At 44.3% G+C, this 23,953-nt stretch overlaps 2 protein-coding genes and 1 non-coding gene across 4 annotated transcripts in view; 2 read left to right on the top strand and 1 right to left on the bottom strand.

Annotated features, from left to right (window-relative positions):
- The window catches only part of RFC1 (replication factor C subunit 1), a 79,474-nt gene extending 75,559 nt beyond the window's left edge, over positions 1 to 3,915 (top strand). The window contains exon 25 of one of the 2 annotated variants that reach the window (XM_066386169.1): positions 3,311 to 3,915. In XM_066386169.1, coding sequence (XP_066242266.1) covers positions 3,311 to 3,394 — 84 coding nt within the window. In that variant the 3' untranslated portion in view covers positions 3,395 to 3,915. The remainder of the gene's footprint in view (positions 1 to 3,310) is intronic. The other variant, XM_066386171.1, reaches the window with a different exon arrangement.
- WDR19 (WD repeat domain 19) overlaps positions 3,483 to 23,953 on the bottom strand; it is a 77,147-nt gene continuing 56,676 nt past the window's right edge. The window contains exons 29-37 of the mRNA XM_066386168.1: positions 23,333 to 23,410; positions 21,961 to 22,057; positions 18,868 to 18,992; positions 15,950 to 16,031; positions 14,218 to 14,368; positions 12,534 to 12,657; positions 11,934 to 12,010; positions 11,460 to 11,584; positions 3,483 to 6,716 (exon numbers count right to left, since the gene is read on the bottom strand). Of these exons, the coding sequence (XP_066242265.1) occupies positions 11,473 to 11,584; positions 11,934 to 12,010; positions 12,534 to 12,657; positions 14,218 to 14,368; positions 15,950 to 16,031; positions 18,868 to 18,992; positions 21,961 to 22,057; positions 23,333 to 23,410 (846 nt within the window). The 3' untranslated portion in view covers positions 3,483 to 6,716; positions 11,460 to 11,472. The remainder of the gene's footprint in view (positions 6,717 to 11,459; positions 11,585 to 11,933; positions 12,011 to 12,533; positions 12,658 to 14,217; positions 14,369 to 15,949; positions 16,032 to 18,867; positions 18,993 to 21,960; positions 22,058 to 23,332; positions 23,411 to 23,953) is intronic.
- Positions 8,309 to 8,384, top strand: TRNAT-GGU (transfer RNA threonine (anticodon GGU)). Its single transcript has one exon. It is a non-coding gene; the product is annotated as a tRNA-Thr (tRNA).

Below are 23,953 nucleotides of genomic sequence, written 5' to 3'. Positions count from 1 at the left end.
ATGGCTGTGTCTGGCTCGCAGACAAATCTTTAATAAAAAATAACGTTAAAAACATAAAACATTCTCATGTATTACAATCCATTCATTTCCTACCGCTCATGTTCATGGCTGGAGCCAATCACAGCTGTCCTCTGGGACAACACCAAATTTTTATTGGATAATGCGTAATGTACACGGGTCGTTGTGAGGTCAGGAAGTAAACTTCCCTCTTTTTAATCAAGTAGTCAGCTAGCTAATTGCAGAAACCCTTTTGAAGAAGAAGATGGCTAAAAGAAAAAAGATGAGGAGTATCATACTTTTCAGCAGGAATGGACAGAGGAATTCGCCTTTGTGGAGAGAGCAGATTCTGCCGTGTGTCTAATATGCAATGATAAAATTGCATCCATGAAACGGTCAAATATAAAGCGGCACTTCGACACACGCCATACTACATTTGCATCAAAATATCCAGCGGGGACAACAGGAAGAAAGCATGTCAAGAGCTACTGTGCAGAGTGCAAGCTAGTCAGCAGCAACTCTGTGTTTGGACCCAACAAGGTGACTGGAATTTGGCTAGCTTTGCTGGTGCTTTAACAATTGTGAGAAATGGAAAGCCATTCACAGATGGGGAGTATGCCAAAACATTTATGCTTGATGTTGCCAATGAACTTTTTGATGACTTTTTGGAAAAAGACAAAATAATCGAATAAAAGACATGCTTCTGTCGGCAAGAACTGATCACAATCGTACCATCATGATGGCAAATCAAACTGAGGCAACACAAGTGAAGGACATAAATGCAACACCGTTCTTTTCTCTCGCTTTGGATGAGTCAACAGATGTAAGCCATTTATCCCAGTTCAGCGTGATTGCAAGGTATGCTGTCGGTGACACACTACGTGAGGAAAGTCTTACTGTTTTGCTTATGAAAGAGGTAATAAGAGGGGAGGATTTATTCGTCTTTCAGTGAGTTCGCTCAAGAAAAAACATCTACCGATGGATAAATTTATTTCGGTGTGTACTGATGGTGCTCTGTGCATGGTGGGGAAAAACAGAGGATTCATAGTGCTTTTTTGTGAACATGAAAAGAGACCCATCCTAAGTTTTCACTGCATCCTACATCAGGAGGTGCTTGGTGCTCAGATGTGTGGCGAGCAGCTTGGTGAGGTGATGTCCCTGGTCATTCGGGTGGTCAACTTTATTGTTGCCCAAGCTTTAAATGATCGCCAGTTTAAAACACTTCTGGATAAAGTTGGGAATAATTATCCTGGTCTGCTTCTGCACAGCAATGTGCGTTGGTTGTCAAGAGCAGTGGTCCCCAACCCCTGGGCCGCGGACTGCTACCGGTCCGCAGAGAAAGAATAAATAACTTACATTATTTCTGTTTTATTTATATTTGTCTGAATGATGTTTTATTTTTAAAAAATGACCAGATTCCCTCTGTTACATCCGTCTAAGACTCACTCTTGACGCTTGTCTCGGTCATGTGATACATTTATCTGTCCCACCCTAAAGGCCAGTCCGTGAGAATATTTTCTGACATTAAACTGGTCCGTGGCCCAAAAAAGGTTGGGGACCACTGGTCAAGAGGGAAGGTGCTCAGCCGTTTCACGGCTTGTCTGAGCGAAATCTGGACTTTTCTTGAAATGAAAAATGTCGAGCATCCTGAGTTAGCTAACACTGAGTGGCTCCTGAAGTTCTACTATCTCGTGGACATGACTGAACATCTGAACCAGCTCAATGTGAAAATGCAAGGCATTGGAAATACAGTCTTATCCGTTCAACAAGCAGTGTTTGCATTTGAAAACAAGCTGGAACTCTTCATCGCCAACATCAAAACAGGTCATTTACTACACTTTGAAAAACTGGGAGAGTTTAAAGATTCATGCACAGCAAGTGACCCTGCTCAACATCTTGATCTCCAGCAGCTAGCAGGAGATCTAATCTGCACATCTAATCTGCAGTCATTCAAAGCACGCTTTGGAGAATTTTGTGAGCGCACTCGTCTTTTTAAGTTCATCACCCATCCACATGAGTGTGCAGTGGACAGCGCCGACCTGAGTTACATCCCCAGTGTCTCCCTCAGAGATTTTGAGCTACAAGCTGCTGACCTGAAGGCCTCAGACATGTGGGTAAATAAGTTCAAGTCACTGAATGAAGATTTGTAAAGACTTGCATGACAGCAAGCAGAGTTGGCGAGCAAATGCAAGTGGGGAGAAATGAAAAAACTTCAACCCACGGACCAACTGATTGTCAAAACTTGGAACATGCTTCCTGTCACATACCACACACTGCAGCATGTGAGTATTGCTGTACTGACAATGTTTGGCTCTACATGTGCATGTCAGCAGTCTTTTTCACATCTAAAGAACGTTAAGACCAACCTACGATCACGTTTAACGGATGGAAGTCTCAATGCCTGCATGAAGCTTAACCTCACCACGTATCAACGAGACTACAAAGCCATCAGCAAAACCATGCAGCACCAGAAGTCGCGTTAATGGTAAGAAGTACTTTATTCACCATTGGATAGCAACAGCATAACAACGTTATTAAAAAGAATTCAGAGACTTATTGTACTTTAAAAGTGTTGGTCTTACATAAAATGCACACATTTACTTGTATTTAGTGTTAAACATATTGTATGGCTCTCATGGAATTACATTTTAAAATATGTGGTGTTCATGGTTCTTTCAGCCAAAAGGGTTCCCGACCCCTGCTGTAGGAGTTTTTCAGAGCAAAACATCCTTGTCTTTTGCTAGGACAGATTAAAATCATTACGGTATGAGCCTACTGTTTGCCACCAGCGGAGCTAACAGTCTGTGTCCTCCTCTACCGTAGCCTGTGCTCTTGCCCTCACTTCTGTTTTTATAGGCAGGGGTAGGAATAGTGGCCTTCACCAGTGCAGCTCTCCCCGTCTAGTCTTGTGCAGATACAAGAGATTGTCTCCCTTTCTCTCCTCAAACTGAACATGTTTAGATGCTCGAATCTGAAACTGAAAGAAAAATCTTTTTACCTTGTTTGTAAATTGTCTTGCTTATTTTGTCTTTCCTAAATATACCTTTATTCTAAATCCAAGAAACTTCATATATAGGGAACATACCGTAGTTTTAGATTCTTAATAGCCTTCTAGTTTTTACTACTCTAAAGGCTACAACCAGCGCAGTTGTTTCCTGAAAGTTAGCTCATCAGGGTAGCAGGAGTTCAAGACGGGGATGTTTGCAATCTTTCCTCTTTATTAGGCTGTAGGTAAAGATTTACTGTAGAGATGAACTGACTTCATTTACTCGAGCACTTATTAACTATTTTGTGCATCTTTCCCTCCCAACAGAAGAAGACAAAATCTTCAAAGCCTTCAAAATCAGAAAAAGATAAGGAATCCAGAAAAGGAAAAGGAAAAAGTTCAAAGAAATGAAACCATTTTTCACTACTGGCAGTCACTTTTTATCACCCTGTTGACCAGTCAAGCTGGTCTAGAGGATGCTTGTTTTTCCAAAGGAACCATAGTGGGGGGCCGAGTAATCCCATTACAAATACGTGGTGGTATATATAGCTAGAAGGATGCAGCCCGTAGGCTGATGTACACCTCTTATAGAGGTTGATAGGACCCTGTCAGTCTAATTAGTGTCCTTCAGAATGACTGAGTATAATCAGAATTAGAAACTACATGTGGGCTTTGGAACTAGAGTCTATTTAACAATAATATGCCTGAGAACAGTGGTACTAAGTAAGGCAACTTTTGTAAGCTTAACAATGTATCCTGATGGTCTTTATAGGACTACTGCTGATTTTTTTTAAAGGTAGTTACTATTAAGTGGTGAAATTTTGTAAATAAATCATAATACAAAATAGTTACCGCCCAGAACTGGGTATTCTTTGTACATTGTCAAATATCTTGCAAAATACAAATTAGGAATAAAAATGTTCCATATGATACATGTATAAATTCTTAAGATTTCATCTTGTACAGTAAAATATGTTGGTATATGACTTTCCTTATTAATTTTCAAATGATTGGATAAAAATGTTAATTTTACTACTAACCAGTTGTGTGAATCATACCTTTAGCAGTTGAAGTTAGAGCTCTGATCTCCAGCTTCGTTGCTTCTATGAGTGCTGACGGGTCTCTGCTGTGAGTGGGATTTCGTGCCGAGGCCCCTTCGTCATTACTAGAGGGTGTGAGCTGCTGCAGGAGGATGCTAGTTGTTCCTGTCCTTCCATTCTCGGGTCTCAACCCACCTGGCGCAAACCGGCAGGGCCTGGACTAGGTTAGGCTCTTAGTCTCACTGGCTTGGGGACAAGTGAACACTGGCTTTGTTGACTTTGTCCTGGGGAGATCCGCTTCCCCAAGGCTGTGGAACTAGCCTGGAATTTAGGTGCCCACCTATTTTTTTAATCTGGTCAGTAAATGCTCAGAGGTGTGTGCTCAAAGGAATATAAACTCAGAATACTAATTCCTGCCTCTTAAGACCTAAGCGACTTGTATTTACCCTGTGAAAAATGTCCTTGGGTAGATGAAGTTCATTACGGGGACAGAACTTGGCCTTCAGACTTTGTTGAGCTGTGCCTCACTCTGTTAAAGCCTGGCTTGAAACTTCAGCTTCAGTGAAGATTTCCTTGATTGAACTGACGACTGCCTCACCTCACCAGTGGGGGTGAGCCTGAGTTTCCTCTACGTTTTCTTCTATTTCTACTGCTTTTGGATGTGCAGTCATGTGGGCCTGCTTGGTCTGTCCTCCCAGGAAAGGGGCTGTAGTATCCTTGCAGTCAGAACAGTGACTAGTGTTCTTTACTGTTCATTATGGTTTTAATTGTAAAGGTTCTGCACACCTGATTGATATAATTTGTGAATAAGATAGCTTCTGTTTTAGAATTAGAGACTGTAGATAAGTTCTTTAGAACATGAGGACGACAAGAGGGTCTGTTTGATTCCTCTCTGAAGCCCTCATGACCATGAGGTGTGAGGACGTGTATGGCTGAGATCAGTGCCACTAGGTAGTGACTGGTTGTTCCACAGCAGTTTGGCTGTGAATCTAAGGCGTCTGTATTGGGATTGTGTATTTATTGGAGAGAGCAGTGAATACTTACTGGAGCCACTAGTTGCCACACATCAATCATCTTTGCAGCATAAAACCATCCGGGCAATCCCCGGGTAACAAGTGAGATAGGGTCTGTAGGTTTGAAAATATTTATATGCACAGAAAGGTAAAAATAAATACTATATTAAGACAAACATCTAAGTTGCATTTAATAGGTAAATGTACCTGCTCCAACTTATATACAGATTTAACCGAAGAACAAACCTACAGAACCTATCTTGTTCATAACGTCTGTACTTGCTTTTTTGGAGATCCACTGAATACTGGTCATTTTGTAATCTAAAATAAATTGCTATATCCTCTTTCTTGTTAAATGTTGGCAGTTCATGAGTAAGGAGTACATTGTTTTATGTACCAGGAGGGGTAGCTTCCTAAATAAGTTCTGGTACAGTTATGCATATGAATGAATGTCTAAGGCCTGTAACTACCAAAATGTATGACGGTCACAGTGCCTGTGGCTCTTATTCCTATATCCTTGTAACATCGCTGCAGTGGTGACGGGAAAACAGCAGGCTGTGGGTGGGTTTATTGATAACGACTTGCACTGTCTCACTGAGGAAGGCCAAGGCCCGTGGCCTATTCTTTAGCTGTCTTTTGGGAGGGAAGAAGATATTATAGAGCTGGAGGCATCACGTGTACGGATACTTGGATCGTCCCCTTGGCTTGTAGGAACCTCTGTAGCACGCAGGATGCTGAAGTCATACTGTAAAGTCGTATCTCTGATATGTTCAAAGTTGGGCTGCATTACTCATTTCTGTTAGCTGCTTAGACCAGTGTTTTTCAACTGCTGGTCTGTGCAAAAAAGTTAACCACCCTGATATTCTATGAAGATTATAGTCTATAATCAATCTTGGGTCTGTAATCTTCATACAACATCAGGGTGGTTACCTTTCTTTGCGGACTAGCAGTTAAAAAACACCGGCTTAGACTTTGGTTAGGTTGGCCTTGGATAGCAAGGAAGCATGTAGGGAACAAAAAGTGTACTGTGGCTGAGATGCATGTGGTGTATGATATGGGAAGGAATGCTCTAGCCACTGTGGGGAACATTCTGAAGAATGTGTGTCTTCAGGGGAAGTAAAAACTGATTTAATTTGTGACAGGAATTCCGTAGTATGTAGTGTAAGACTCAGGACTACCGATTATTAAGCTTATAGTTTCATTCTCTCATACTTGATTTTAGTGATTTTGGGGTGTTTTTATTTAAGGACTGATCCCACGGAATAGCTTTGACTTATGTAAACCTCTCGTTTCAAACTTTAAATAGAGTTAACATCTGTGCTACACAACCCATAGTGTGCTTGAAAGCTACCTTCCTTTCTGCCTGCAAATCCAGAAAAACAGTAGAACTATCTAGTTAACCATTTTATTTTAAAGGACATACTTCAAAATATAAAAGTTACCAAAAAAAGCTGAATATTTACAGTTTTATCTTAGGTTACTATTAACAGTGCAGAGCATATATGTAAGACTTTGAAGAGGAAATATATGTTACCGTTTTGTCACTCTATAGAAGTTGAAAATGGCGACTTGGAAATGTCATCTTTGTTTTTTCTTCTGTATCCGGGAAGGACCATCTCTAAATCCATCAGGTTCAAACACAGCCTCCCATGGGAAAATGCTGTCTTCTCAGGACCATATCTAGAAAGGAAAAAAAACAACCTTCATACCTTCAGAAGGGTTTCAAGTAACAACTGGCATTTAATAACAAAGCCGCTCACACTAAAGAATTTTTTTTTTCGTTTATGGAATGTGGAGCCGGATCACCACATTCAAGTTAGAAATCTTGAGTCAGTACTGAGCACTGCATTTCAGTCTTGGCCTTGCAGTTGGCTATAATAGAGGTTGAACAGCTTGAGCACTGTTTTAAAGTGAGGATGATAATAGCCATCTTACCGGGAAGAATGAGAAAGTGGAAGGTAAGTGCTTACCAATCTGGAGAGAAAACACTTTATTGAAACTAAATGGTTGTTAAGGATTCCTTGTCTAAAAGGAGTTAGTGAACTATAGCTTCAACCAGAAGCTACTATAGCTTCAACTCATTGTATAATAAAATACTTGTAGTGACTTGCGAAAGGTCATACATAATCATTCACTGAGGCATAGCGGCAGTACCCTGGTCTAAGGCTCTGCTTATACACAAGGATAGACAGCAGAGAGTCTACATAGGATTATGAAAAACACAAACAAGGTTCTACTTTTGGAAGTGGCAGAGTTGCAAATTAATCCTCCTACAGGTAATATTTTGTCCTTAGTTTATAACAAACAAAAAAATATGTTGAGATTAGAAAGGTGTCACATCTTGAAAGAACTCTACTGAGTAAGGTATTTATATGGCTTTTCACCTGCGGGCAAGTCCCTAAGGCATGGAATGGCTAAACTTAAACAGTGAAAAGTCAGAGAGCAGAGTTTGGGGCTGCCAGATCTACTGAAGTGTGAAGGAGAATATTCTGGAAAGGAGACTGCCCCCCAAACTGCATATAAACTTCATGCAGATCCTTGAACTGCACAGGCTTGGGAAAGACTTTTATATTGGACTTGAAGAAACACAGTTCCGTGTTGTCGGGCACCATGTGTCGGAAACCGAGGACTGCCTCTGGGAGCTCAGGGTCTCGTCCTCCGACCATGAAGAACAGAATTCTACCACAGGCAGCTTGATGAAGACTGAGCCTCAGGTGAGATGGAGCTCCAACAAACTGCAGCCTTATGACACCCTGAACAGAAGCCCCAGCTAAGCCATGTTTAGACTGGCCCCATAAAAATAGTGAAGACAGGTTGTGGTTTGAGATGGTGACACAGGAGGCTTCTGAACTACTTCCCTCCACAGACGTAGCAAATCTACAGCTACATGTGGAACAGTGTCCTCTGAGATCCAGGGTCCAGCCAAGCACAGCTACACCTCAGGTGAATGAGGAAAAGCCCACACCGAAATGGGCAGGGGAGGCTGAGAAAGAATCTTGCCGTAACCCCACCTCTGGCAAACTGTCCCACAAGTCCAGCTCCTCCCTGAGGAATAAATGGTTTGGAGCTGATGGATGATATCCTGAGTTTTAAGACCTAAGAGATGGGCCCCATATCCACGAGATCTACGACTCTGAAACAGTTCTGAATGGGATTGCATTACCCCACTGTGGCTAAAACCCTTGGGTGCAGCACAGAGGCAGCATGCTTAAATGCATCCAGTCTTTTTGTGAAAGAGGCTTGTTTGCTGCTTATCTTAAAAGCTACAGCCGGCCCTGGCTGGTTGGCTCAGTGGTAGAGCGTCGGCCTGGTGTGCGGAAGTCCCGGGTTCGATTCCCGGCCAGGGCACACAGGAGAGGTGCCCATCTGCTTCTCCACCCCTCCCCCTCTCCTTCCTCTCTGTCTCTCTCTTCCCCTCCCGCAGCCAAGGCTCCACTGGAGCAAAAGATGGCCCGGGCGCTGGGGGTGGCTCCTTGGCCTCTGCCCCAGGCGCTAGAGTGGCTCTGGTCGGGGCAGAGCATCGCCCCCTGGTGGGTGTGCCGGGTGGATCCCGGTCGGGCGCATTCGGGAGTCTGTCTGACTGCCTCCCCCTTTCCAGTTTCAGAAAAATACAAAACACACAAACAAAAAACCTACAGCCTAAGAAGGAGGCTTGTAATTTAATACACATCTAGGGGCCAACCACAGGACTCGCCCGAGACTGTGCAGGCTGGCAGGTTGTCATCTCCACGCTCTCCCTTGCCCTGACCATGGTTTCTGGTATCTCCCAGAAAGGCGCTTGTATACAAATCTGATGCTCTGATTTTTGCTGTTGCTTTCCAAGGGACACCGTTACATTGCAGGGCCTACTTTCATAGGTCCCCTGGGCTGTAACAAAGTGTTCTTAACCTGCCACCCCCTAGGGCTCAACACAAAGGCAGCAGACAGGCTTAATCTTTCCAGGAGGCCTATTTGCTTATCTTAACAGCTGTGGCCCAAAGCTCAGCTTTCAATCAGCCCATTTAGATGCTGACCCAGACCCTCCCATTTGGGATACTGACAGATCTTGGCATACCCTCACCTCCTGGGGGCCACAAGAACAAAGAGGCTCCTTAGACCAGTGGTTCTCAACCTTTCTAATGCCGTCACCCTGCAATACAGTTCCTCATGTTGCGGTGACCCCAAACCAAAAAATAATTTTGGTGGCTACTTCATAACTGTAATTTTGCTACATGATATGCGTTATGTATTTCCGATGGCTTTAGGTGACCCCTGTGTTTTGGTCGTTTGATCCCGCTGGGGTCACGACCCACAGGTTGAGAACTGCTGCCTTAGACAATCCTAGAGTGTGAGAGAGAACTAGGAGCCAGGTCAGGGTTAAATAAGTTTCATTCCCTACATGACAACACTTCATGACTAGAAGAGATGGCTTTTCTTATCTAATGCATAAATACCAACACAGAGAGTCAAAGAAAATGAAAAAACGGGAATATGTTAGTTTAGCAAAATGCAGATAAGCGATTTGCCTGGTAAAAAGTTCAACGGGATGGGCCTAAAGATGTTCACCATAGTCAGGAGAACAATGCATGAACAAAGTGAGAATTCCGACAGAGATAATATAAGTACCAAACAAATCAGAACCAGAGACTAGAATAACTGCTCTGAGAAGTCCATCACAGAGGTTCCAGTGATGCAGAAGAGGGTCTGCAAACCCTTCGGGCAGGGAACTCCTCCAACCAGAGCAGCAAAATAAAACCAGAAAAGGAATGATTCTGGAATGACAACAGCAGAGCAATGTTTGCAGTACAGGGATCCTAAAGGAGAAGAAAGAAAAAGGGGCAGGAAACTTCCTGTCCTGAAGAAGGAAAATGGCTCTCCAGATCCAGGAAGTCAGAGTTCCAAATTAGACGAACCGAAAGAGACCGACCCACCATCAAGACACATTATAATTAAACTGCTAAAATTTAAAGACAAGGAGAGAATCTTAAAAGCAGCAAAAGAGAAACAGCTTGTTAAATACAAAGGACACCACATAAGACTTAGCAGATTTTTCAGCCAGAAACTTTGCAGGTCAAAAAAGTGGCGTGATATATTCAAAGTGCTGAAAGAAAAAAACTGCCGACAAAGACGACGACCTGGCAGCGCTGTTTTTCAGATGAAGGGGAAACAGCCTTCCAGACAAGGAGAAGCTAAAGGAGCTCATCACCATTAGACCAGCCTTATAAGAAATGTTAAGAGGACTTCTTTAAATTGAAAGAAAAGGACACTATTAACAGGAAAACATGAGAGTAAATCTCAATGATAAGTGTAGAAACTCAGAATAACCTAATGCAATGGTAGTGGGTTAATCACGTAAATCTGTGAAGTTTTAAGACAAAAGTAAAAATAACTATAATTACAATAATTTACTAACAAGATACCTCACAAGATAAAAAGATATAAATTGTGACATCCAAAAATATATGTGTGGGCAGAGAGTAGAAATGTAGAGCTTTAGAATGCATTTGAACTTAAGTTCTTATTAAGTTAAAATAGACTCATAGGATGTTTCATGTAATCCTCATGATATCCACACAGCAAAAACCTATATGACTCGGTGGCATGCCATTGAACAAACCAATGGGTCAAAGCAGAAATCAAAAGAGAAAAAAACATCTTGAGACAAATGAAAATGGAAATCACACCATACCAAACTTAAGGTATATAGCAAAGGCAGTTCCAAAGGGAAAATCAGTGATAAATGCTATGTTTAGAAACAAGATCTCAAAAGAACCCAACTTTATATACCTCAGGGAACTAGGAAAAGAAGAAAGATCTTAAGTTTAAAGTTAGTAGAGGAAATAATGACCAGAGTAGAAATAAATGAAAGACTATAAAAAGCAGCTATGAAACCAAGGGCTGATTTTTTCAAAAAATAAACCTTTCGCCAGACTCATCAAGAAAAAGACTAAAAATCAGAAGTGAAATATGAGACATTACAATTGATAACAGACATACAAAAGGTCATGAGACAATTATGAACAATTACATGCCAACAGATTGGACAATCAGAAGAAATGGATTAATTCCTAGAAACATACAACTGACTAAGACTGAATCATGGTAATATAGAACCTTCAAATAGACCAATTAATATAGTAAAGATATTGAATCAATAATCAAAAACCTCCTGACAAAAGTCCAGGACCAGACTGGCTTCACTGGTGACGTCGACCAAAGATTTAGTGATAGAATACAGGCTAGCTGGAACCCGTGATGCTGCTTTGCCAAATAGCCTCTGTCATTAAGGAGACTGTACAACCTGCATTTTTGCTTTAAGAAAAGTAAAGGTTTTGTTGTATTCAAATCTGACACACTCACACAAAGGAACCACTGCGAGTACAAACTGTAGAGCTGTGTGGCCGCTTGTGCCCTGGGAAGGTGAGTGGACGGTCTGGCGCTTACCTGTACATCCCACTCACTGCTCCACCTCTGTCCGCAGGTACTGGGAACAGTCGGAGATTTTTTTCAGTTGAGCAAAGTTCAATCTTTCTGAACACATAGGACATGTGCTTTCAGGGTTTAACAGGCTGTTTGGGAGAGGGAGAAGCAGAATCGGTTAAATGTGTAATGTTTCTTTTCCTTTGGGTTATATTCTAATGTGAAAAATGATATTCCTGTCTGTGTCTCTTAGTATATGTTCATCATGCAATTTAAGAATTAGGAATATTAAAAAAAGTAGGGATATTCAGTCTCATGCAAGATACTCTTTAAGGATAATGATTTCAAAAGTCATAGAAGGTTCTTCTAAGAAGACAATTTGAATCTTTAGAGATCTTTAGGAACATGGACAAATAAAAAGATTTCAGATGAAGAATGGCTGAATGAAAGGCTTATTTTCAGATAAACTTGTGACCCAGTGAAACAATGCCTACTTACATCTTAAATTCTGAGTGTAGAGCAGGGAAGTCGCAGTGTGGGCACACTGTCCAGTCGTCCTTCAACATGTGTCGACCCTAAAAACAGTACATTTAAGAGTAAAGCTTATCTTTATTTTTAAAACCTCCACCATTACTCCTTCCTAATAATAATTGGGTTATGGTTAAAAGCCAGCCCTCTAAATTGTGAAATTATTGATAGTTCACATAGGTGGTAATTGACTAGAAAGTGGACTAAAAAGACTAAAGTCAGATTTTGTCAGATTCATGTATAAAAGAATAGTCTTCAGTTTTGAGAAATCTAAAATTACAGCAGGTTATAAGTCCAGTAAATGGCGAAAAAAGGATTAAGCCTGGGACCATCTGACCCCCAAGTGCGTGCTATCCTGCTCCACAGTGCCTTCTGTTCGTTCACTGTCTTAAACTATTACGTGCTTTAAATATAACTTTCAACTTTGTTGACCATAAAATTATATACTCTTAATGTTAAGGAAATTTAAGGGATAGAGATTTCAGAAGTGAAAAAATCGTTGACATCAGATATCCAAATGAGTTACAAACAGATATGTAAAGAAAGGGAAATTATTATAAAGAAGCTTACTGTTGCAATGCAATATGGGATGTTATTTTTACATCCGGGGCAGAGGAGTTCATATTCTGGGAGAAGAAATGTACAAAATGGACATGGGGTTGTGACCTCTTCTGTCTCTGATTTATCGGGTCTCCTGTGAGGAAGATTTACATGTCATTTCAAAGCAATACTTCATTTTCCATTCAATATGGATAGCAGAGAAAAGGCATATTTGGAAAACTAAGCATGAAACACACCCACTTCACAGACCCTGAGACTAGAGGTTCTTACCCGCTCCCCCTCAGCCCACATTCCGGCCCAGGGAGGAGGAAGAGCTATTGGGATTGGTCAATTGTAGAATTACATGGGCCATTTTGGGGAGCTAGAATTCAGGGCACATTAAATTGCAGAAAACATGGGTGGATCTTGCTGTCCTCTCTTCCTTCGCCACTGGAGCGGTGAGCTTGCTGTCTCCTCTGTCTCTCCCTTCTGTCCAGTAGAACTTTCTGGGACAATGGCAATGTTCTAATTCTGTGCTGTCCCAATATGGTAGCCAAGCCACGAGCCACATGATGCTTTTGAACTCTTGAACTCTTGAAATGTGGGCAGTGGGGGAACTACAATTTAAATAGTTATGTGTGGCTACCAGACATCGTATCAGGCCACGTAGTTACGAGCGGTCTGGCGTAGGGAAGAAGTGACTCGCATTTCTTCCAGGCGGCGCTGCAGACAGCTTGGTGCAGGGCTGTGGCGTACATGTGCTCAAGCACCTGCAGCCTCCCGCGCCATGCTGGCAGGTATGTTGGGTCAGTCTGACTTGGCCCTGAAGCTGCTTGGGGCTTATCAGCTTTAACACAAGGGAGTGTTCCATGTGGCCCTATCCAGCCTAGAGTTCTCTGCCAGAGGGGCTAGTCCCAAGCCCAACTAACAGTCAAGTGATATTGCTCCCATTTGCTGTTACGGACGCAGCCATCGCCAGTGCGGGATGCAGTCGACATTCAGGTACTCCTGGGCCCCTTGGTCATAACTGATGTAATAAGTACCCCAGAAGTCTTAACTACTCGGAACAGGTGGTAGTATGGAATCTCGGTATGATTGCAATGACCTTTCCTTCTATAAAAACTGGTGCTACTTCTCCTTAGTTTTCCTTTGGGAAATTGGGCCACTTACTGCTTTGTGAAGTGAGGACATGCCTTATGTGCCTTCGGACCTACACAGGGTTTGGCAGTGGACTCTCTTCTGGCAATAGGCTAATTATCAAGTTGCTTCCCCTGGGAACTAGTCGCCATTTGTCGCCCTGTGGCAGAGACCCTGTGCCGCGACGCAGCAGCCACTCTTCCTTGCCCACCGAACTCCCATCCTCCTCAGCGCAGGCCTGGCAGCTAGAGGCAGCCATGTGGCAGGGTCCTTTTTGTCTTTTAATTTCCATGCCTTGAATGGCATGTGATATCTGGAGTTGTGGCAGACAACCAAACTGTGCAACCCTGAGGCGGAAACTCAAGCTGGAAGACTGAGGGGTCTGTCCTTAGTGGCATCAGGACCCTGTACAGGAGTCAGATAAATCTTGACTTGGGTTTTCTGCTGCTGGTGGCTGAGTACTAGTCCTGCTACCCCGCATCCATTTTCTACTGGCCTGCGCAGTAGTAGCAGCTACATGCTGAAAAATACGTTTGTGAAATGTAACCGGACAGTGAAAAGAGCAGTCACTGCCTACCTGACCATTGTCTCGATCCTCTTCTTGTACTTGGCATCTATTTTGTTGCGGTACTCGGGCCGCATCAGCATAGCTGCAAAGCCGAAGGCGGAGTTCCTCAGGCCTGCTCGGTGACACTCGATGATGGTCGACGTCAGGATCGGCACAATGTCTGTAAGACAAAGGGAGCAGAAAGCACAGTGCCTCTCCCGGCGTGACCCCATCCCTGTGGGATGACAACAGGATCTCACTTTTCTGGATTTGCTTTTTCCGGCAAAGAACCAGTGTCTATAATGAGGCTCAAACAAGTGTCTCCCTGATTGTACCACGTGTTGCCTGTCATTCCAGGACCTCACTCCTCAGAGGTCACTTGCGTGCTGTGCCTCCTTTTACACCTCTGGCACCCACTTTTGCATCTGACAGGACTGCTGCTGGATGCGTACGGGAGATCATTTTATGTCTAACCTCTCTGAAGGTATCTGTTTCTTCAGGACAGAAACCCAGAAGTTGAACTGATGGCTCAAAGAACACGCCCTTCTAAAGACTCATAGCACAAATGGCCAGACTGCTCTCTAGAAGCCATACCGTGTCCTTTCCCCTCAGCAGTTACAAGTGCCTGTCCTATCACACCCTTTGCCGACATGGGATACAATTGTTTTTGTCTTTTTCATGTACAAAAATACATTTACAGAACAAGCATTGGTGAATTATGACCTGTGGGTCAGATCTGGCCTTCTGTTTTTGTATATTGCCCATGAGCTAAGAATGGCTTTTACATTTTTAAATGGTTGAAAACAAGATCAAAATAATATTTTGTGAAGATTTTAAGAAGAGACTTCTTTATGAAAAATATGTATGAGATTTAAATACATAATTGTGTCCAAAATAAAAGTTCTGTTAGAACACATGGTTCAAGCTAAAATGGCAGAGCTGAGCAGTTGTGACAAACCATATGGCCCCAAAGCCTCAAACATTTGACATCTGATGCTGTACGGAGAAAGTTTATTGGTCCTATTAGAAAATGACAAAATCTATTCACTGAAGAATGTGGTAATGGCCTACATCTTTTAGAATAGGACCTTTTTCAGAGGTAATGGCCTACAGACGTATTGGCTGACAGTGTGGTCTGGGCAAGTGTGACTTCTTTTGCCCCAGTTTGCTTATCTGAAAGTAGGGAAGATGATAGTGATAGTATCTGTGTGTGCAGTCCTGAGACTTATCCTTAGAAAGATGTGCCTGGAAAGTCGGTACTTGGCTGGCATCTGGGGACCTGGAGTTTGGCGTTCCCACCATTTTCAGAACTGGTAAGAGTGGCTCACCATGCCTAAATTTTTGTGCAGACAGTATGGTTTATGCTGAACACTGGCTTTCTGGAGTCTGGAAATCTGGTACATGCTGAGCAGGGGTACCTAAGTGACCAGCCCCCCATACAAGCCCTGGGCACTGAGTCACACAGGCCACTGCCAGGGAGAAATAATGTGTCCTGTGGGACCCACTGGGAGGGGCCTCTGGAGTGTGCACCCGTCTCCAGACTGCAGCCAGGTGCTTGTCTCTGCACCTTTTCGCTGTGGTAACCCAGCCTCCAGCACTACTATATGTTGAGTTGTGTGAGTCCTAGTGAATTCTCAAACCTGTTCCACCATTTCCCAGGGTGGTTGTGAGGATTAGTGAGTTAATCGGGTTAGAGAGTATAGGTCTTAACAGTGCTGTGCTAATATAGAAATGTGGATAACAGGCTCTTCTCAGTACTTACGTGATGGGAATTTGCTAATGTTGTTGGCCACCCGAATAAGCAAACGTGCCCCTTTCATATGGTCTTTATTTTTAACATGAATCTGAAATAAATAACATACTCTTCTTAGAGAGTTAGATTAACCCTAATTCATGCTTTACTTCAAATAAACGGTTCCTTGATTGTTACCTTGAATGGGGTCACGAGAGCCTGGCAGACTTTTTGGCTGACGGCACCGGGACCCCCTCCCCGCCCCTCGCAGCTGTGGCACCGTGGCCTCATTGGCCTCGCCCCACTCTACACACTGCTTTTACTTTGTGTTCGTCCACTTGACATGAGGTCAAACCCCTGCTCCATCTCTCCCTAGCCAGTATTCAGGGGCTAATAATACCAACCGTACCGCGTTGTTGTGAGACCCGAAAGCCAGGAACAAGGCAGAGAGAGGGTGAGCGGTTCAGGGAGAGCACCGCCTGTGTCGGGCAGAAGGGAGCCACACCTGAGGGGCCGGAGGGCAGGTAAGGGCAGGGGCCTGTGGGGCAGGAGGCGGCACACTGAGGACGAGCTGAGGCCGGGAACGGGCAGGCCAGGCCCTGACAGCGCTGCAGCCATGGGGGACAGGAGGTGACCCACAGGTGGGGCGGTGGGGACGGAGGGAAGTGAACGGACCCGCAGTCAAAACTGATGCTTGGTCAGAATAGGAAGGGTGAGCACAGTGACACAGGCATCAGCGCGGAGCAGTGCACAGGACAAACAGGAACTGAGTCTAAAGAGAAGGGAAGCCCTGGCTGCTCGTCCCTCCGCCCTCTGCTGACTGTGGGCCTCAGTGCCCAGCGCAGCTGCCACCCCCCAAGGTCCCCGCTCTCCTTCAGCCAGACTCCCTGGCCTGGCTCTGTGGGGGCAGCACCTGCCAAAGCTGGGTCTCGATTTCCCCTGAAATAGGGATAACTCAAGTCCTTAGGGTCAAAGGTGCCTATGGCATTTCTCCATCAACTTGTTTTTAATAGGGTCTGCAGTCAAAAACCCTAGAAAAGCTTGAAAATGTCTCGTGCTTGTTTATCAGACTCGAGCCCAGGGGACAGTCACAAGGGCTCTTCAGTGGGTGGAGCGAGGCACCCAGTGTGATGAGAGCAGCAGGCCGGCTGGGGACCAGAGGAAAAGACCGACCCGAGAACCCTCCTTTCGGCTGTGTTGGTAGAAAGCCCCACTCCTGGAGCGTTTCGTACAGGAACCCCTATTTTTGCTTCACATTTCCCAGAAAACTTCCAAAAAACCTCTTTCCAAAAAACTTGCTTCTGTCCTCCCCCCTCGACCTCTAAAGACTCCCCTTTTGCTGGATTACTGCAGCTAGGGCCCTGGCGCCGCCCTTCCTGTCTGAGGCTGAGACTGGACCCCACCCCCACCCCGTCTACTACTTCCCTCGGTCTGACAGGGACCCCCTGTCGCTCTGCAGGGAAAGGGACTCCCTGGGGGTTGCAAGTTGGAATTCAAAGTTTTCCCTTATACTCAGTGTTACAGATCTGTGGGTCTAATATGGTAGCTGCTAGCCACATGTGGTTATTTAAATTTAGAAATTAAAATTATATAAAAAACTTTAGTTTGTTATACTAGCTGTATTCCAAGTGCCTCATAGCCAGACCAGTGGCTGCTGTATCGGGCAGCACAGAGCACGTTGGTCACTGCAGAAAGTTGTCCTGGACAGAGCCGTCAGAGACGGCCATTCGGATCTAAGTCAGTCACCATAGGCCTCCTCTATGCTGGGGGCCTTCAGAGTTAAATACGTTTTTGCAGATTGGCCTGAAGTCCAATGTAGCATTAAAATGGTAAGACGTACTTTGACATAAGTGAAAATTTGGAAAAATTGGTAAGTTGGAGTTTGTATAGCATGGTGTCTATAGTAACGATACTGTAGAGCAGACTTGAAAGTTGCCAAGAAAGTAAATCCTAAAAGTTAACTTTGGGGCCCTGGCCAGTTGGCTCAGCGGTAGAGCGTCAGCCTAGCATGCGGAGGACCCGGGTTCGATTCCCGGCCAGGGCACACAGGAGAAGCGCCCATTTGCTTCTCCACCCCTCCGCCGCGCTTTCCTCTCTGTCTCTCTCTTCCCCTCCCGCAGCCAAGGCTCCATTGGAGCAAAGATGGCCCGGGCGCTGGGGATGGCTCTGTGGCCTCTGCCTCAGGCGCTAGAGTGGCTCTGGTCGCAACATGGCGACACCCAGGATGGGCAGAGCATCGCCCCCTGGTGGGCAGAGCGTCGCCCCTGGTGGGCGTGCCGGGTGGATCCCGGTCGGGCGCATGCGGGAGTCTGTCTGACTGTCTCTCCCTGTTTCCAGCTTCAGAAAAATGAAAAAAAAAAAAAAAAAAAAAGTTAACTTTGGGTGGTGACGGACGTTGACTAGGGTTGCTGTGGTGATCACTGCGCAGTGTGTACAAATAAGGAATCATTATGGTGTATACCTGAAATCAATATAATGCTGTGTGTCAATTATACCTCAAACTTTCTTTTTATAAAAAATTGGTAGAATTGTATAGAATCCACTATCTTAGAATTAATAAACTAGCAAGCTCTGGTTAAAAAAAACTTTTCAGTAAAGTATTTTTTGACCAGGTAGTAAATTTATATGCTTCAAAATCAGAATGACACCAAACGACCCACAGAGACCTGCTCTCTCACCATGCCTGGCACCTGCCTTGTTTCCGTTAGGAAACTACTTCTGGTTTTTAAAATATATTTCTAATTTTATTTGAAATGAATATAGATAATTTTCTCTTTGTATACACAAAAGGCAGCATATTGTATAATTACTCTGTATTTTGCTTTTTTGATTTAACAAGATAGAGACTGAGGACAGCACTCCTCAGTGGAGAGGTGCACTCTGCCCGAGGAAACACACAGTGATCAACACACTGGTCGGCTATGTCCCGGTCACTCTAAGGACCTCACCTTGACTAGGATGTAACTGTGCAGAATCATAAGGTTGGTGGCCATCTCTGACGGAATTTTGATCTTCTGGGATTTCAGCTCTGCATACATACTGAAGAGAAGATCGTGGGCATTCCGATAGTTTCCTTGAAAACAGGTGGCAAAGGACATTATTACAGAGAATGAAATCTGAGGACTTTCTATGGGCCCTCATTTTACAAATGGGTTAATCATGTTATTAGCAATATCCTAATAATTTTTTTTGTTTCATTTTTTAAGCGAGAGGAGGGAAGATAGTGAGACAGACTCCTGCATGCGCCCTGACCAGGATCCACCTGGCAACCCTCGTCTGGGGTCAATGCTTGAGTCAACTGAGCTATCTTTAGCGCCTGAGGCTGACATGCTTGGACCAACCTAGCTATCCTTAGTGCCCAGGGCTGATGTTTGAACCAACTGAGCCACTGGCAGCAGGAGGGGAAGAGGGAGAAAAGGGGATAGGAGAGAAGCAGATGGTTGTTCCTTCCGTGTGCCCTGACAGGGAATTGAACCCGGGATGTCCATATGCCGGTCCAATGCTCTATCCATTGAGCAAACCAGCCAAGGGCCATTAATTTGACACAAAGTAACTTAGTAGGTTTTCCTATTGTAATTGATGGTACTAACATCTCACCAGTCCCTCAAGAATAAAGTGGTGGCATCATCCTAGATGTTTCACTCTTCTCACAGCACCAACCTGGCCATCCTAGATGTTTCACTCTTCTCACAGCACCAACCTGGCCATCCTAGATGTTTCACTCTTCTCAGAGCACCAACCTGGCCATCCTAGATGTTTCACTCTTCCTCACAGCCCCAACCTGGCCATCCTAGATGTTTCACTCTTCTCAGAGCACCAACCTGGCCATCCTAGATGTTTCACTGTTCTCAGAGTACCAACCTGGCCATCCTAGATGTTTCACTCTTCCTCACAGCACCAACCTGGCCATCCTAGATGTTTCACTCTTCTCACAGCACCAACCTGGCCATCCTAGATGTTTCACTCTTCCTCACAGCCCCAACCTGGCCATCCTAGATGTTTCACTCTTCTCACAGCACCAACCTGGCCATCCTAGATGTTTCACTCTTCCTCACAGCACCAACCTGGCCATCCTAGATGTTTCACTCTTCTCAGAGCACCAACCTGGCCATCCTAGATGTTTCACTCTTCTCAGAGCACCAACCTGGCCATCCTAGATGTTTCACTCTTCTCAGAGCACCAACCTGGCCATCCTAGATGTTTCACTCTTCTCAGAGCACCAACCTGGCCATCCTAGATGTTTCACTCTTCTCACAGCACCAACCTGGCCATCCTAGATGTTTCACTCTTCTCAGAGCACCAACCTGGCCATCCTAGATGTTTCACTCTTCTCAGAGCACCAACCTGGCCATCCTAGATGTTTCACTCTTCTCAGAGCACCAACCTGGCCATCCTAGATGTTTCACTCTTCTCACAGCACCAACCTGGCCATCCTAGATGTTTCACTCTTCTCACAGCACCAACCTGGCCATCCTAGATGTTTCACTCTTCTCAGAGCACCAAACTGGCCCCCAAGTCCGGTGGGTCATCAAGTTCTGAGTCTACCTGCCAAGTCTTCCAAACTCAGCCTCTCTCCCTGGGCCGTCAGTGCTCGTCATCGCTCTGCAGTAGTGTACTAACCTGTATTCCTTCTCAGTGTCACCTGTCTCCATTCTTATGTCAGTGTTCTTGTAAAAGCCTCAAGCCTCACCCCACACCCCCAAACCTCAAGGTCACACCCCTACAGATGACCCTCCTTGGGACCTTAGGGATCAAGTGAAAATTCCTCATTAGAGACTTAAGCCCTTCAGGATCTGCCTCTGCCTAACTCCCCAACCCTCTCTTTGCCCCTCCTGCTCAGTCATGGCAGTGCCGCGTGTGCCTCACTCCACGTGTGCCTCCTCTGCACCTCTCCCCACACACCCTTTCTCCCTCATCTGCTACCCCGTCCTTTCAAAACACAGCGGAAGCTCTTGTTGCCTTCTCTCGTCTCCATCCTCCAGCTTCCCCACTCCCAGCGCTCAGGATGAGGCAGGTTCCCTTTCCTGGGGCCTTACATGGTTTCTTTGTGTCCTGGCACCACCACTGTGTGTAACAACTTTCTACCCTATCAAGTCGAGTTCTCGTGGGTGGCACTGTGGCTTACCTCTCTGAATCCTGGGCTTCTAGAATGTATCTAGCTCACAGACAGTAGGTGTTAAGTGTCAGCTGACTAATCACTTATTTAATTACATATTTTCCAAAATTGTGCTCCATATTTGTGAACATCTAAAAGAATCAGCTTACAAACATTTGTGAAAATACTGGACTAATTCTCTGACTTCTTCAATAAATATGTACAGAACATATATGTGGGCACAACCATTATGAAGACTACAGGGGGTCCTCGGGTTACGATAGTCTTGACATACGATGTTTTGAGTTTATGATGCTCACTCCCATAAAAACGTTAAAAAATTGAGACATGAGTGTTTGGCTTATGCCATGAGCATCGTACCACGGACTGCGTGGGCGAACTAGTTTTGTTGGGTGCAGAACAGGCAGTAACTTGGCCTATGAGTGAGGGGTTGGCATCCCCCAGTGTGACTACAAAGCGCAAGTGTTCCATTTGTGTTAGGCTAGGGTGTGTTTCAACTTACAGCAAAATTCGAGTTACATCACTGCTGTAGGAATGGAGCTGTAGCGTAACCCAAGGACCCCCTGTATTCTATAAACAGTCCCTAAATATTGTAAATAACTAGGTCAGTAATAACACCAGGCCTTCCATCTTCTAACACCTTATATGAAGGACACATGCACGTTATGGAAGGCGCGTGTTGTGAGTGCAGGAGGCTGTGAGCTGGAAGGTTAGAGGTTGTCAGCCCTGTGAGGCCCAGTGTAGGAATGCTCCTGACAGGAGCAGGCCTCTGTGGAGTATGCAATATCCCGCTGTGGTGTGAACTGTTTTACTTCTGAGAACTGAAAGTGGTCATCCCCTAATCTTCTGGTCCACAGCAAGCCTAGATTAGAACTGGGCTCTCTTTCCTGGGTGGGAGAGGGTCTGGTGGACATTAGAGGCCCACCTGCACACTGCTCTTCTCTGGCGATTATGATGGCGGTCCGGGCGGCCTCCCGGTAGAGTCTCAGGGCCATGTACAAGCGGAACAGGTACTTGAAATCCTGACATACAAACCATGACAGAAACATCACTTTCTTCATTAGCTAAGGGGAGAAACACCTAAAAATTTCCATTCCAGTTAGAATCACATTTGCTTTCCAGTAACTGAGGGTTGATACTGTTTTAAAAAACCAAATGAATAAAGAATTAGTTTATCAAATACTTATTTACAGTTTAGTATATTCCAGGTAGTATTCTAAGTACTTGAGAAATATTTAGCTTGTTTAAATCATCATACCCTCCCTGGGAGGAAGGCACAGTTATCCAATTTCATTGATGAAACCCTGAGACACAACAGGACCTCTCTGGAGCCAGGCCTGACCCACAGTGATCTGGCTTCAGAGTCTGGGGAGCGGAGTCCCAACCCTGCTCCAAAGAGTTTGCTCCCATGTGCTCAAAACAAAGTGTACTCTTATCCAATGTACCAACTTAGTAAGATTTTAAGTTTTTACACCAATATAAATTTCTCTGACCTGTACAATTTTCTTTGGCCTTTGAGCAGTTTCTATTCCTATTCTCCTTAACTCTAGACAATTTCACATACTTGGTACTATTTCCTCATTATTACGGCAGTGGATATAAGGTGAGGTGGTTTAGAAAGTTTAGTGGCCTGTGCCCTTTGGAAGGTTAATTAGGCCTCCCTGGGTCTCAGGGTCTTTATCTATAAGAAACAGATAATGGATTTTGGGATCAGGATGGTTCCAGTTCTCTCCAGGTGTGACAATCTAGAGCCTTCTCTCCAAATCTGTGACTTGAGTTCCTGTGCAAACAGATCCTCTTGAACACGGAAGCCGAAGGGAGGAGGAGACCTGGGGGCATTCTCACAGAGGTGTGAGTCCGTCCTCTTCAAGACAGAGACTGATATCTGCACAAACTTCAATTTATTTCTACTTTATAATTCTAGGGAGTCACTTTTATGCTAAATATGATTTTTATCCCCATAATTTTTGAAATAAGAACAAAGTACATCAATTTTTAGGAATTAGTGCTAACTCAGTAGCTTTAGTAATCACTTTTTATAGTTCTAAAATAAATAAAACTTTAACAACTTGAGAAATATTGTGGGTGGTGAGGACTTATCTAGAAGAAATGATATTTCATAGGTAGCAATGCTAACTTCAGAGATAGAATGTACACAGTACCCTCTAAAATGAAGGGTCTGTGTAGATGACCCAAGACAAGAGTCAGAGAAAAAGCCATAACAGGTAACAACAAGGCAGACAAAGTAAAATCTAGTAAGATACTGGAAAGTGCCAGTGAAGAAACCAGTTCGGTACCTTGGGCATGCCATCACTCTCTCCCATGAGGTAGTCTACCATTTGACAGGTCAGCAGTTCATCTTTGGCCTGACCAACCTGTTTAGGAAGAGAAAGAAACAGTACATTCAAACCTTAAACCTAACAAGAAGCAGGGGTAAAGGACAGATAATCTGCTAAGGGAATGGAATTTAAAAGTATGTAAAAATTTGTACGGTCAGGTGCCTGAAACATGAGCTCAGGGATCTTGCTTCATTTGCAGAGTCACCATTGATAACAATCTATCCTTAGGAACTGTAGCTTTTTGAAGTTGCTAAATCAAAATCCTGTACTTCTGTCACACACAGAGAAAATATACTTCTTGGATATTTCCATAAAAAATTTCTTCTTTTTTTTTTTACAGGGAAAGAGAGAGAGTCAGAGAGAGGGATAGATAGGGACAGACAGGATCGGAGAGAGATGAGAAGCATCAATCATCAGTTTTTCGTTGCGACACCTTAGTTGTTCATTGATTGCTTTCTCATATGTGCCTTGACCATGGGCCTTCAGCAGACCAAGTAACCCCTTGCTCAAGCCAGCAACCTTGGGTCCAAGCTAGTGAGCTTTTGCTCAAACCAGATGAGCCCGCGCTCAAGCTGGTGA

The sequence above is a fragment of the Saccopteryx leptura genome, chromosome 5 (genome assembly GCF_036850995.1).
Source record: "Saccopteryx leptura isolate mSacLep1 chromosome 5, mSacLep1_pri_phased_curated, whole genome shotgun sequence".
Classification (NCBI taxonomy): domain Eukaryota; kingdom Metazoa; phylum Chordata; class Mammalia; order Chiroptera; family Emballonuridae; genus Saccopteryx; species Saccopteryx leptura.
This window is presented reverse-complemented; position numbering and strand designations above follow the sequence as displayed.